The 15662-nt window shown below is 41.7% G+C and overlaps 1 protein-coding gene across 2 annotated transcripts in view; it reads left to right on the top strand.

The window, feature by feature from the left end:
* The window catches only part of fancl (FA complementation group L), a 28774-nt gene that overhangs the window by 3972 nt on the left and 9140 nt on the right, over positions 1-15662 (top strand). The window contains exons 6-10 of one of the 2 annotated variants that reach the window (XM_046070515.1): positions 6756-6852; positions 9386-9535; positions 9975-10043; positions 14575-14725; positions 14936-15019. In XM_046070515.1, coding sequence (XP_045926471.1) covers positions 6756-6852; positions 9386-9535; positions 9975-10043; positions 14575-14725; positions 14936-15019 — 551 coding nt within the window. The remainder of the gene's footprint in view (positions 1-6755; positions 6853-9385; positions 9536-9974; positions 10044-14574; positions 14726-14935; positions 15020-15662) is intronic. The other variant, XM_046070516.1, reaches the window with a different exon arrangement.

The raw sequence follows: 15662 nt of genomic DNA, 5'->3' as shown, positions 1-15662 counted from the left end.
CTATAGCAGCATAACTAAGGGATGGTTCAGGACTCACCTGAGCCAGCCCTAACTATAAGCTTTATCAAAGAGGAAAGTCTTAAGCCTACTCTTAAATGTGGAGATGGTGTCTGCCTCCTGAACCCAAACTGGAACCTGGTTCCACAGGAGAGGAGCTTGATAGCTGAACGCTCTGGCTCCTAGTCTACTTTTGGAGACTCTAGGAACCACAAGTAACCCTGCATTCTGGGAGCGCAGTGCTCTGGTGGGGTAGTAAGGTGCTATGAGCTCTTTAAGATAAGATGGTGCCTGACCATTGAGAGCTTTGTAGGTAAGAAGAATGATTTTAAATTCTATTCTGGATTTTACTGGAAGCCAACGCAGAGAAGCTAAAACAGGAGACATATGATCTCTTTTCCTGGTTCCTGTCAGAACACGTGCTGCAGCATTCTGGATCAGCTTAAGAGTCTTAACGGACTTTTTCGAGCAGCCTGATAATAAGGAATTGCAGTAATCCAGCCTAGAAGTAACAAATGCATGGACTAGTTTTTCTGCATCATTTTTAGACGGGATGTTCCTGATTTTTGCAATATTACGTAGGTGAAAAAAGGCGGTCCTTGAAATTTGTTTAATGTGAAACTTAAACGACATGTCCTGATTAAAGATAACTCCAAGATTCCTCACAGTGGTGCTGGAGGCCAGGGCGATGCCATCAAGGGAAACTATATCTTTAGATAATGCGTCACGGAGTTGCTTAGGCCCCAGAACGATAACTAAATTACAGGTCATCCAGGTTTTAACATCCTGAAGGCACATTTGAAGTTTAGCTAACTGATGAGTTTCATCTGGTTTGATCGATAGATATAACTGAGTATCATCTGCATAACAATGAAAGCTTATGGAATATTTCCTGATAATATTGCCTAAGGGAAGCATATATAAAGTGAAGAGGATTGGTCCGAGGACAGATCCTTGAGGAACTCCATGACTAACTTTGGCATGCATGGAGGTGCAATTGGAGATGATTTCCAATTGCTGATTCGTAGGTTGATTTTAAAAGGATTATTCTTTATTTATTTTTTCCAGTGGGGCCAAATGTGGTACACAAGTAATTTCCTATGTATTTGTTTTATGTTTAGAACTAAAATATAATGTTAAGCCATCTAAACCAGCCGTCCATTGCCTTCACAATAGCAATGTTAACAAATTATTGTTTTTATAAATTAATTTGCAGATTAGTTTCCTGATGAGCGATCAATCATTTTGTGTAGAAATCAGGAGACAGTCACAGAGCAAAATATAACACATTTAAATAGCTTTTTTTTTTTGTCTGAACAACAGTCCAAACCCAAAAGATTTTCAGTTTACAATGATGATTGATTTGCCAGTCGGTGAGCTCGGCGACCGTCAGGCTGTGATTAGGGGTAAATCAGCAATTGACCAGCAGCTGCCATTCGTTATGTGCAAACTACTCAACAACGCATCAAAACAGCTCCCTGACGCATTTCTGACACATCGCCGACGTCTGCTAGATATTTAGCATCTGGAGGAGTCGGCTGACATGACATCCACATTCAGCCAATGAGAGCAGGCAGCTACTTTGTCTCCAGCTCTCTCTGTAGCTCAGACGATCCCTGCTACGCTGCGTGTGCTAATACATTCTTTCACCCAGATTCTTTGTCTTTATAATCGCTATCTTTAAAATAACAAACAGCTGATTAATCGTTTCAGCTCTGCTTCACGTATCTGACAGAGGGTTCCTCCATCACCAGCTGTCACTCAGCTCCGTCTGCTCACTACTTTTAAACAAACTGCTGTGAAGTTTAAGAATTCAGTCAACTGAATTAGAGATGGGTTCCATTTTTGGTGGTGTCTTCGAAAAATGGTTGACTAGTTCTCAGTGACTATTGAATAGAATTTTTGCTTCAAATGCCCATCCCTGTGATTAATGTGATGTCCATGCACAGCTTTTTGAGTGAGTTTAGTCTTTTTGATCAGACCCATATGCTGGAATCTGATGCATACTAAAGCATCGCTCGGTGTGCACTGTGTGTTTTCAAGGGGGTCCCATCCCTACTTACTTTGTCCCAGGATACTTTGAAAGCCTTTTTCCTGCAGAGTAGCTTGCTGATGGAGCTTGTTTCACAGTGATTTAGATCTCAACTCCGTGGCTCTGCTTTTCTTCATAGAAGCTACACCTTGAACTTTGTTGCTTCTGCTGTAGACCACAGAGTTTGCTGGACAAAAATAGGCAATTGTAAGACTCACTAACCAGAGACAAGGAGAAGTTATTTTTGAAACTCTAAGTTATTGATATAGTTTTTTTACTTTTGTGTATTTTCCCCCCGAGGTAAGATTAACGTACCAAGTTTTATATAGGGTGGGAAACCTCTACTGCTTTATGGAGCAGTCCTTGTTTTTTTCCCAGCAGTCTAAACTGAATGGAGAGTGCAACAGCACAGCTCCACATTAACAAATGACTCTTAATGACTTCCTTATTTTTAGTTATTGAGTTACAGTTAAATCCAGGTCACATTTAATAACTCTCGGCACACGTGCGGTGATAGGCCCAGCTAATACCGTCGTCTCCACTCGTCAGGAGAGAAGGGGGGGGGGTGGTGGTGGTGGTGGTTAGTAGGAAGATATCTATTCTCCCCCAGCCCGAATTAAGCCTTGACTACTACACTCATTTTCCACTTTCCTATTAATGACCACGGCTACAATTATGATATTAGCTAAATGCAAATGGCTCTAATTGAAGACTCTCAGGTTTTAATAGGAGGGGGAGGGGGGTGAAGGTATGCGTTATGCTAGAAATGGGACCAACATCATTTTCAGTGTCGTGTTACGGTTAGGAGGCATTATACACAGTGGGCCTCAATCTCCAAAGCACTCGAGATTCGCTTAGCGTCTTAATTGGTATGGGTCGTGCTAATAGCCACCAGGGATTTTCAGCTGTAATTCTGTCCTCTGATTGGGCCAGGTAAGTGAGTCTTTCGCTGTGTCTTTGCTCTCTCTCTGTGTCTCCATCTCTGCATTTGAGAGTGTGGTCATCTTAATTGGCTGGAGATGGCATACCATTTGTTAATTAATGGAAAATGAGGTCAAGTAGGTCAGCCACCAGCACTCGGTGGCCCAAAAACGTGGCCCTGGAAGCTCCGCGGCTCATTACGGGCCCAGCTGGCACTCCATGTTCACAGCCTCTTGGTGTACGCACAGAGCGTCGTCTCTTCTTATCACAGTCTGATCGCTCTGGCACATGGTGTTGCGGCTCTGACAGGAGGGCTCTATTGGGCCAACCAGGCCCAGGGCTGGGGGATTAGATTTCTAACATGGGGTTTTTGTTTCATATTTATTTTGTTACGTTACTAGGCCAGCTAATAAATGACTCCTAAGATCCTGTGATGTAAATGCAGTCACAAACAGTATTGGGATTTACGCAGTTATGCCCGGTAAGTAATGAGAATGTCCTGGTTAGCACAGTTAGAATGCAAACCCAGATAATTAATAGATAGGTGTCTCTGTGCTTTATAAGATATGTGTGTGTGTGTGTGTGTGTGTGTGTGTGTGTGTGTGTGTTTTTATGCACTTTATTTGCACATGCATTGTTTGTGTGCATGTGACTTACATCGTCCTCTATTTCCTCCGCCGCACCTTGTTTTCCATCGTTTTGCATGTGAATTTCTGATGCAGCACCCACAAGCACTACATATGTGTTGATCTCACCGTTCATTAATCACATTGTCGGCACAAAAAAAAATTCAGAAACGCGCGCACCCACCCACACACGAGCACAAATGTGCGTGGTGTGCACTGTCTGGAAGCAGCTCACTTGGCTGTGGAGTTGCAAATGGGATGCTCTCATCAGTCTTCCCAGCAGGACGTCTGACTGTCACGCTGTTTCCATCATGGCCAAGTAGGGGCGGCAGCTAGTCCCTGCTATCCTGGGTGTGAGACCTCAGAGGAGAGGAGATGGAAATGTGTGTGTTAGAGATGCACCAATGAGACTTTTTCGCTGCCAATACTGTTTGAGTACTAAACCTTAAAAGTTCATACTATACTGAGTACTCGTCTAACTTGTCCTCTCTTAATACACCATGAAATAAGTTGTATAATATTATCTCTGCTTTATGAAATACAACTGAATATTATTGTGTCTTACCATGAGAGCCCTACTTTATACCTCGCCTTATTTTTCTTTAACATCCACTGACCTGGAGATACCATGATTAGGTGTTTCATGTTTATCGTTTTAACCAATCAAATGTTACACCACCACTCTAAAGTCGCGAGTGAGGCTTGTTTTTGTAGTTCAAGACGACGAAACAGTTTGGATACTCTAATCTACAGAAATCACCCAGCTGATTAATGACTGAGAATGACCAAGTAAAACTTTCATGCAACTGAAGGTGAATAAAAGTGTTAGAGTTATAATTATTTTTAACTGAACTAAAGTTTTAAGTGAAAATCTTATTTGAGTTGAAATGGTAGTTTTAAAGGATTTGGATTCAATAAGAAGATTTCGTTCTTGATTTGGATTGGATAAAGTGCTCTCAATACATGTAGTCATGTAGCTTTTCCTAGTGAAAACAGTCTGTACAAAGTGCAAGTGTCCTGTATGTAGAACACTGGGTGGTAAAATAATAATTTAATTCCAGGTGGCTTGAAAAAGGTGTTACCGTGTCTAACATTTGGCTTTTTAAAACCTGCTAAAACCTTGTAGAGTGTGTTTTCCCATTAGACCTAAAAGAGTGGAAACTGCAGACATACAAAGGATATGCAGTGATTTACTCTGGTGTCATGAGTGAAATAGGATAAAAGAGAAACAGATTTTCCTTTTGAGAGCGCTGGCATTATTTTATTCACGCATTCATCAAATCACCATCACTTTATTTCAACAATTCAACTTCTTATTTATTGATTTGTTCATTTGGATGCTTGTCACTTTACCCATAGGTCATTTATTGCTGTTAGCAGTAATGGTATTTTTTGGGTCTGTACTCTTTGTGAATGTGTACCTGAGGATAGAAAGTAAACTGGGTATTGTCTGTTTCAGAAGTAATACGCTGCGGCTATATATTTCGGACCGGTACATGACAGTGATATCGGTATTGACACCTAAAATGTTGCTGTGTGTATATTATATGGAACAGATAGCGGCATGTGTTTGGGAGATCTTAATATGCAAATGATCTCAAGAGACTGTAAAATCGAGTAAGCGCGTGGAGCAGAAATTTATCAGGTCAGCATGCAGGAATGGAACACAGTCGCATCGGTGCGATCATGATATTGTGTATGACACTTCAGCAACTTCACACTACTGTTGCCCTTCGCCTGCGTTTGATTGCAAGTGTGTGAGCGAGCAGACACTTTTATGAATCGGGCACATCTGACACAGTCTCCCATCATTCCATCACTTCCCTAAGTGTGTGTGTGTCATTCCTGAGCACCCTGCTCACATCACTCCTCTCTAACATACTCCATAAATCCTCAGCAGATATACAGCCATGTCAGCCTCGGCGCAGAGCATCCATCGTTATGTACTGTAAATCTGGAGGAGGACTGTCCAAATCCTTTGTCTTCAGGGCTCAGTAGACTAGAGAAGGACTTGAGAGGGGAAGGAACTGACTCCTCCATAGTGTGCTGGAGCAGCAGTAAATCTCACCACAGTGTTGCTGCATGCTCGGGCCAGATCAGGGTTTTGTCCTCAGCCTCAGTAGTTTATAATTAGCTCAGGAAGGAGGGCGTCTGATTTACAGGTTGACTCAAGCTTGAAAATGTGAACACACCTTATGGTCACCAGGAGACATACCATTTTGTGAGAGCTTAAATCTGACTATTCTAGTCGGAAGTGTTAAATTATTTTACTCAAATAGTAGAGATGTTGTTTATCCCCACCAGCAGTCAGTGGGGCATGTGTTCTGTCCTGTGTCTTTAAGCAAACTCTAAACCCATACTTCACCCAACCTTGACAATATGACAAAACATGAATGCCTTATTTTAACCTGGTCCTAACAAGTGCTCACCAACTCTTCCTCCTTAGCCAGAGCTGCCTGCTGCTGCTAAACACTAGGTTGATGACCCAGTTATGTTGCAACAAGTAAAAACCAAAAGAATGAGCTGAAAGGCGCTTAAAGAGAAAGAGAGCTGAAGGGAACTGTAGAGTTGGTGATAATTACCGTAATCACTACAAATGACCCTGTTCACATTACACATAGTAATTTGAGCCATTGTTTATAAAAAATGATGAATTAGTACCACCAACAAATGTGGTCTGGCTGATTTGATTGCATTGTACTTGCATTGAATTATGCTTAACCTGCAAAAACATTTTTTCAAATGTGTTTCTTTTTCTAGAAATATATTCAGGTACATCACATGCAGTCGGTGTGTTTGGTTACAGTTTTATTAGAAAGCAGAAATCCAGTGTGTTCCTGTGGTGACTCAGCATGAAAATAATACCCTCAGCTCCAGCGTGATTGGATTTGTTATATTCCTCCATTAGAGCATTAAGAAGGCACTTGCTGGAGAATAATGCAAATTAGAATTTTGAGCAGAAAAGGCTGTAGTTGGATGTGGAGCTGTAGCCTGATGAACGTCACCGTGTTGGTCCCCGGAGTGATAAATCTAAAGGCACAGTTGATGTCTCAATATTGCTCTCTGCAGCTGTGATTAATGACGGATGATGGCTGCTGTCAGTTTACAGTGTTATGTGTACCGTTCTCTCTCAATGGATGATGATTTATTGTGTATGTATTGTGTGCGTCAATCTTCAGGCTGCTCTTCATAGACACGGAGTTCCGAACGTTGAGACTGAATGCGGAGGACTCCTCTGGAAGGCAGCATGTTCTCACTGTTAAACTCAAGCCCAAGGTAAGACACACTCTCTTTTCCTGCACGCTCAGAAACACACACAGTTTACTGTAAAGACAGGATCATTTCCACACTGAAAATTATTCATCATCAAATGGAATACTCTACAGCTTGATGTTGACCTACAGCCAATCCAAATCCAAACAGTCCGTCTTCACCATTTGGGATGTTCAATTTGCTGATAGCAAATCAGTGATTTACATCTGCGCCTCTAAATCTAGGTCAAACTGGAGAGGATGTGGAGAGACATGATAACCCGCTGTGACTGAGATGTAGCGCAGATAAAACATCTCCACATAGACCTCAGCATGATGGGAAAACTCTTCCTCTATGCATAGAGAAAACCAATACACCCACACTCATCTGCATAGCGGCTGTCTTTGCTCGCTGCTATTGAGAGAAGCACACAAAGCCTTCAGCTACAGTAGGTAAAGGTAAATTATAGTCTGGTGTAGGGCTGCAACAATTAGTCGACGTAATCGACGACGTCTACTATAAAAATTTGTCGACGTGAAATTTCACTGTCGACGCATCATTACACAGATGCCGTTTTAGGTAGAGGTACGCAATCTTCATATTAGGAACATTTCTGGTTATTTATTTCTAACTGCAATGCACTGCAAGAAGTGCTGAGGGGAGTATCGCGTCCACTGTCTGACATGACGGCTTGACTGTAAGACTACTTATGAAGAAGAAGCTGTCATGCGAGAAGCAGAAATTAATGGAGAAAGAGGCTAAGAGCAGAATGGCTTTCGTTTTTACAAGTTTTGGACGCTATTTAATTACTAAATACACTTTATTTAGGTTTTCAGGCGAGAAATCAACTGTGTAGAATTTGAATATTGGCAGTTTTACCAAAGTTGAATCGAATTGAAAATGTATTACCAGCACCACTCCACTAGATAGAGCTGTCGCAAAAGAACTAGGGTCCTAGAACTGCAGTCCCAGGATTGTGGGGGTCCTGAAACCAAGGGGGTAAGCCAGAGATCGGACAGCGAAGCCGACCAAAGCCTGTGTAGAGGGTTCCATGTAGGCCCAAAAATGACGTCAAAACCCTGTGACACCCCGTCGCACATGAGAGATGTAACTGTATTGCTTAGATTATGAGGTCTCTGCAATCTAAAAAAAAAAATCGGCGATCAGTGACGCTGCGTTGGTGTTTGACAGGTGAGCCTCGTAGGTGGGCTGATTGTTCAGTGACGATCTGAGTCAGACAAACACGCTGAGCCATGAGACTTTTTGTTGGCGCAGCTCTGCAGCTACCAGAATTCCGGTGTTTCTGCAGTTGTTCTAGGTCATTAAACCACGGTTATGCTGCGTGATCATGCACAGTACATGCTGGTGCCAACAGGAAGTGGCCCTGTAGTAGTATTTTATTGGTCCAAAACTGGCTTCACTGCTCTCCATTCAAATCAGTGGGGTGGCTTCGTCCAGTAATATACTGTCTATGCCTGAAACTGCAGCTTCATACTATTGCGGCCGGCCAGTCACGCCCACAGAGCCTGGTCCCAGTTACTCAGACCACTGCGGCAACAACACAGCAGCAGCGACAGAGGAAAGGCAGTGTTTCCTATATGTTAATTTATTTGTGGCGACCCGCCACAATATCAACCGCCACATACTGATTATCGTTTTTTTTTTTTTTTATTCGGGTGGCAGTGTATATCGTATTTTTATTGACAGCAGATTATTGTAGGTAATTTTAGTGTTTATTTATACTACTTGAATCTGCTCCTCTTCTCTTCTCCCCACACTCACACACACCGAGCCTGCACCTCTGGTCTCTCATGGCAAACACGCCAGCTTGCTCCACCACTTTCTGTTTCTCTCTCTCTGTGTGTGTGTGTGTGTGTGTGTGTGTGTGATAAAGTTGTTGAATAACCTCAACTGTGATTCATTTTTCAAGTGGACCGAAACTAACGTTAGTCTGTGACATCTGCAGTGTTGCGTTCACTGTCGCTCCGTAATGTAACAGGGGAACCAAGGTATGAATGTGTATCATTACACCCCTAATATACATCTACATGCTCGAAATCTGATAATGTAGAATGAATTCAATCATTGTGACCTTAAAGTCCTGTCGTAAAAAGGATATTAATAAAAATTGCATTATTATCAGATGTTATTGCCTTGTATTAATCTTAAAGGATATATATAGATTTAGACTTTCTTGTCCCAGAGATAGATTTGTTTTCACAGCCAGTCCAACATAAAAACGGGGTCTCTTGGGTACAGGTATGATGGTGGCTGTTTTCCAGACGATTCCAGTAGACTTTAGAACATTTTACTATAGTATAAGTAAAGGTACAGGTTCTTTGGATCTCTGAAACTCATAAGAATGAAGTGTCTAGTGGCTGGCAGGACTGTAAGTATCTCACAGTGGGGCATTGTGGGTGCTTACCTAAGCCCAGATGACATCCACCAGGGATAAGGGGGGGTGGCGGGACCCCACTCTGTGCCCACCTGCCCACCTGGCCCTCCTCACCCCTCTGGCACCGAATAAAAATAGCTTGGAGTCCTCCCTGTGTTCCAGCTGCTTCCACCAGATCCAGCGCCAGGTCATCCCTCACCAGGCACAGTTAGGGAGGAGGCAGCACTGGCATGGACACGTGGAGGTTTGGATGGCAGGGAAGTGAGAGAGGAAGAGCACAGGGAAAGGACAGAAAGTAACTTGATGAATAAGGTGAACAGAGAGAGGAAATCTGGCTTATGTGTACTGACTGAAGCTTGGCAACAAGTTAAAGCTGACCAGCACTAATGTGTTCAAATAATAAGCACAGACAAAAAAAGGCAACTTTCTAATATAAGCCAGCAAAAAAACATTAAGAAGGGGCGGAACAACCTGTGTTATGGCTCGCCTGATAAATTTAGTATGATGTATTGCTGTAGTAATTAAATGTTTACTAAGCCCCGCCCCCTTAGTTACTGTTGCTGTGCTTTCTGTTCTCCTAATCTTTTATTGAAACAGTATGGGTACACATTTCACATATTCTCACAGCAAATCAAAGGTGTAGTTCCTGGCTTCCTGTCAAACTTGGAGGGATCAGAAGATCAATTAGCTTTTACATTTTAACGATGTCTTCATTTAAGCAACACCACTGTCCCATCTTCTACACCCACAGCACCCTGCAGAGGCTCCTGAATGCTCAGCTGACCTGCCAGTCCCTCTGGCCTTAACCTGGACACCACAGGTATGTACATGTGCATTTCTAAATAGAATTTTTGGTTAACATCTGAAATGCTGCTTTTCTGTCAGCAGAGTTGATACAAACAAAGCGTAACTTTCATCAGCAAAAAAATTCAAGTATCTTGCCAATCAAAAACTATTTTAGAAATGTCTGAAACTGGCATGCATAAAACTGAAGCCTAAATCAAAAATTTAAAACCACAAGAATTAACATTGAACAGTGAATCAAACATTAATAACCGCTTTCTGAGGTCAAATATTTGGGTTGATACAAGGATCAATTTAAAGGCTTACAAATATGAAAATGGTCAGCAAGCACGTAAAGGCCATGCAACTGTATACTGTTTTAATGATTAACCTTCCTTTCATGCAGCTTGAGTCTGTATGCATTCCACTGTGATTAAATCCAGAAAACAGCTACACAATAATGCACTAAAAAATTTCAATTAAAAAAAATCACTAATGTCCTTAGGAAGTCACATTTTTTTAAACTTTTATTCATTTTGTTTAACTTGCAATGCTCCGCTTATCTGTAAGTCATCACTCAGGCTCCTGAAGTTCTTAGTTGTGTTTGTAAGCTCATAAAAACCTGCTGTCCTGCTGCTCTGATCAAGTTCTAATGCAACCATCGTAGTGTAGGAAGGTTAAATCACTCTGACCTCTGAACAAAAAATTTAAAAAATCACAAAACAATTAACAGTTCAGGAGCTCGATCTTATCACATGGTCTTTATAAGCCCTCAACAGCCTCCACCAATCAGAGGGTAGGGCAGCCATGTAGCCTGACAGGTGAAAGAGAATAAGCTTATTCAGAAGAGCAAATCAACTTCTCTCTTGTCTTAACTGGATTTTGGCAGTTGAAAATTTAGAGGCCACAGTGAGAGACAGTGACACGTAAACAATAATGATTGATTATATTTTGAGATTCTTTTCTGCTAAACCTCAGAGCCTCCAATGTGGCCAGGATTGATGTTTCCATGGATGGATTTGATGTTTTGTAATGTGACGTTTTGAGGCCCTTTGACACTCAAACTCATTAAGGGCTACACAAATACACTTGACTCATCCCATTTCTACCTATTGCATAATGTGACAGAACACTTCTACACCTGCTGTATGAAGACATTTTCTTTCAGCCCCTCAAATGTAGTCCACTGTAATTGGCATAAAACTGTTTTGATGTAAAACCAGCTGTGGGCTCTTTGTATCTCTTTGCTTCCTCGTTATTGTTGTTTGCAGTCTTGCTTCTTCCACTCTGGCTCTCCTTTTTATCTCTGTCACTGCCTCTGAGTCTGTGTGTCACTCACTCACTCACACAGATGTCTTATTTTTTATCCTTGTTGTTTTGTTTTTTTTCCAATCACACCAATCATAAAAACTACTGCTCTGTATCTGAGCATTGCTGGACCATTCTTTGTGTGTGTGTGTGTGGTGACTGTAGGCAAAAATCAGAACGGTGAGAAAGAGAATTTGAGCAGAGAGATGCTAATGTGCACACATATTTGTGTGAGTGTGTGCGCGTGCACTGGCGCACTGATACATGGCAGGCGTACAGTGAGGACCAGCTTAGAACAGCGCTACCGTATGGAGCCTGTCTGCCTGCTGGGCCGTTGATGGATCTCTCCCACACTGCAACACGAAGTGTGTGTATACGTGTGTGTATGTGCTTGCATCTGTGCCAAGTGTGTTTTTGTCTGATGTGTGAAGGGGGTGTGTGGGGGGGGGGAGGGGTGGGGGAAGGGCCTGTCTGTCGGCAGTCCTGACATGTTCATTTGAATGAGTAATTATTGCCTGCTCTGTTGCAGGGCCAAGACATGCCACTCTGTGCATTTGAATGGGAAGCCAAATAAACCTGTGTGTGTGTGTGTGTGTGTGAGAGAATTTTGTGTCCTTTGTGCTTGCAGACTATACAAAGGTGATTTTTAACAACTAAAAACTGCATGAATTAAGAAGGGGAGAAGGTTTCGGTGTGAATAAAGGTGAACATGAGTGTGGTCACCTGAGCTGCTGGTGTCGTGTTTGTGTGTGTGTGTGTTGTATCCAAGCAACATAAAGTTTCTTAAATTCAACCAATAAATGTTTTTGAAGGCCATAGCTGATACTGTAGGTGTGAAGCTGTCAGTACTTCCCCGAAAACTTATGGTCTTCATTATTGATCAATCAGTTCATCTACAGATTCATTTTGTGATTCATTGTTGTGTCTGTTTAATGTTAAAAAAAAGACAGATGCCCATTCCAAGTTACCAGTGAACAAAGAGATGTCTTCAAACTGTGCATTTCTTTCAGGTGGTTTGCTTATTTTGAGATGGCTGCAACTCAGGTTGGAGAGTGGGGTGGGGTGTTGGTGGTGTTCCGCTTCCCTAGGTCCTCCTGTCCCTGTGTCAAAGTATCATTAAACACGCTGAACCTCAAATACCTACAACTATATGTAGATGTGGGAAAAGAATGAAAGTTGCTTTGGATAAATGCCTCTGAGAATGTAATGCTTGATTGATGATTTGGAATCAAATTATTGAACAATCACTCAATGAACTGTCTCAGCACTGGCCATTAGTATACACTGTTCTGGGTTAATATTTTATCATTTGAATTTGACCACTTTAATGTGCAAAAAATGTTTAGCAGTTGGTGCTACGTGGCATTTAGTCGAGTCAGAATTGGGACAAATGCTTTGGTCACAACGAATATGATAAAGACACAAATATACATAAACATACATTTTATAAAGTGTCGTCTTTATGTGCACACACTCTGCCATGTGTCCATAATAAACCCAGCAAAGCAAAAGAGCAACCTCTGTACCCAAACGATTCCCCTTCCAATCCTGTAGGAGAACATTTTACCCCTGCTCTCTGTAAACTACCTTTTTGTTATTAGAATTTTTAGCTACTGGATAAAAAAGAGGGGGAAAAAAAGATGGCAAACATAACAAATCATTACACATTTACTGTCATGGCCATCTCAGAAGGGCAACAATAATTAATAGATGAGTAATAAATAAATGTACATTTGCTAATATACATAATGATACACAACCTTAGAGATCAAACCTCCTTACCTCTTAGAGAATGAAATGAGATTACACCACCACACCAAAGCACCCAAGTGACGGCTCATACACACACAATCATACCCTCTTATTTGAACATATGAACAATGCATGTGTCCATTTTCAAATGTAAAGTCTTCACTCACTCAACATATAGTGAGTTGTTATCAGGTGAGAATAGTCTGAAGCAGTGGAAACATTATTTTTTTTCAATAATGAGTGAATAATTCTTAATTCCTTTTTTATAAATCAGAAGCCGCTCAGTGAGAAAAAGAATTTATTGAAAATAGGTTAAAGCTGTAGCGTTTAATAGCGTGCATGTAAAGAGAAGGGAATTCTTTCAGGCTGGCTGCTTTTAAGAGCTAAATTGAGGTCAGTCAGAGATAGCATAAATAGATAATATCTCCGCTCAGATTCAGTCTCTTTCATACTTTCTTGCAGCCTTCCGCTCTCACTCGTGTTCTTCTCACAGATACAGCCGGAATTCAATTACCAGCTTTTTTTCTTTCTTTCTGAACTAGGCCTAGCGTAGTTATCCTGAGCTGTAACCGTAATCATGCCACTGGCATTAATTGGGCTGTAATTGCTGAGGCTCTCAGCACCTGGGCGATGCTTAATTGTGTGCACTGTGCTGGCACAATGACCCATAATTTTTGGTTCATTTTTTTCCCCCCTAATTTTTTCCCCCTCGTTCCATCTGTATTGCTCTCAGCCACCTCTATCAGCCTCCCTTTCTGTTCTCTGAATGCGTATGACCATGACTGCACCTTAAGTTGTTACAGTTCTTACCAACTGGTCAACTAGTTCACTCCAGTTGCCGCAAATGAGATGTGGCAGTTGAAGCCCACTGCATTTGGTTGTATCATAAACTCATTCACAGCTTCTAAGTGTGGTATTTTGATGTAATTACAACACTAAATAACAACATTTAAAGGATTCTCTGCCCTTCTGAACATGAACCTAATCACCGTTTACTGTTTCCAAGCTGGGAGGCGTTCTGTTCTTTGGTTAGCTTAATTTAACCTACATTGTGGTGCCGCAGCAGCTGAGCACTTTTTCTAGTTATTTCTTGCAGTTAATTCATTACTAGCTCCATCTATAAAATATCAGAAAACTTGTATTTTGTATTGTAATTCTTTTGTCTAAAACCTAAAGAAATTCAGTTTACTACTAGAAAAACAATCCAACCCAACATTTGGGAAGCTGGAGCCAGGGTGTTTGGCATTTGTAGCCATACTAGCAGCATGGATGCCGTGAAATTTTACACAAACATTCATGTTTCCCAGATGATTAATCCTAATTACTTTGATGATCCTCTGACTTTTCCACTGACGCCATCATGAGGTTGACATGTGGTCTTGGGCTAAATGAGTTAAACAACTGTTTGAAGAATTGCCAGTAAATTTGGGACACCCATCCCCTGCTGATGGAGCACCTAGGAATTCTCCAGTAGTGACCGCTGTGCTTGTTCTGATCTGGTTTGTTAGAGTACTCTGGACAATCTCCACAAGCAGTTCCTGCTGGTTTTGGAGTCCCTGACCGAGTTCTGGGACGTCCTAGATGAGATTGACAGTAAGACCTGGATTCTGGAGCCGGAGAAACCCAACCGGTCCCACACCATGAGGCGGATCGCCATCGGTACGGTACACATGAAGGCCTCAGCAAAAAGACTAGTCTGACAGTTTCTATGTATACCCTAGTATCACATACTGCACGGCATCTCATTGGACTTCACAAGTTGATGTTGATCGTGCTGCTGATCAACACTGAATATCACACATGCAGTAACCCTAAACAATCCATATGACAACAAAGCAAACTGTTGGGTATCCCTATCTGTGTGTGCAGGAAATAACGTATCCATGAAAGTGGAGGTGGATCCCAGACACCCGAAAATGCTGCCAGAGTGCTGCCTGCTGGGACCCGAGCACGGTGGGTAGGACCCAGAGACATGGCAACACTTAAAAGTGTGTTTTCAGGCACTGTAAGAGCACAAGAAGTGTATCTGCACTAATACACACCAAAAACTGACACACTGTATAATTGCATTTGAAATCGTCTCCTCTTTAGAATGCAGTTATCAGGAGCCAGTGAGGTTTGTGAGTAAAACGTTTCTTGAGGTACTTTTAGGAATTGCAGGTGAGATGACACCAATGGAAATTTTACTAACTGACAAAATAGACAGCAAGTAAATGGTAACACTAGAAAGTGGCACAATGCAGTGCATCTACTTCCTAATGAAACAGCTGGTACTGCAAGCTTGGTCTAATATGACTCTTCAGTCTTTTAGGATTATTAGGGCCCGAGCACGACCGTGTGAGGTCCCTATTGAATTTGCTCGGATTATATATATATTTTTTTTTTTTTTTTTTTTTTTTTCTTTTTTCTGCAAAGTAGGCCCAAATGACATGGCCTAAACATACTCGAAAACTCACCAAAATTTGCAAACATGTCAGAACCGGTGAAAAATTTCGTATTCTACAAGTTTCGCACATGGGCGTTGCAAAATGACTCGCTAGCGCCACCTAGAAAATTGGAAAAAATTAGCCCCTCGTTCACGTTCAACCTACATCTA

Source organism: Micropterus dolomieu, linkage group LG15 (genome assembly GCF_021292245.1).
Source record: "Micropterus dolomieu isolate WLL.071019.BEF.003 ecotype Adirondacks linkage group LG15, ASM2129224v1, whole genome shotgun sequence".
NCBI classification, from domain to species: domain Eukaryota; kingdom Metazoa; phylum Chordata; class Actinopteri; order Centrarchiformes; family Centrarchidae; genus Micropterus; species Micropterus dolomieu.
This window is presented reverse-complemented; position numbering and strand designations above follow the sequence as displayed.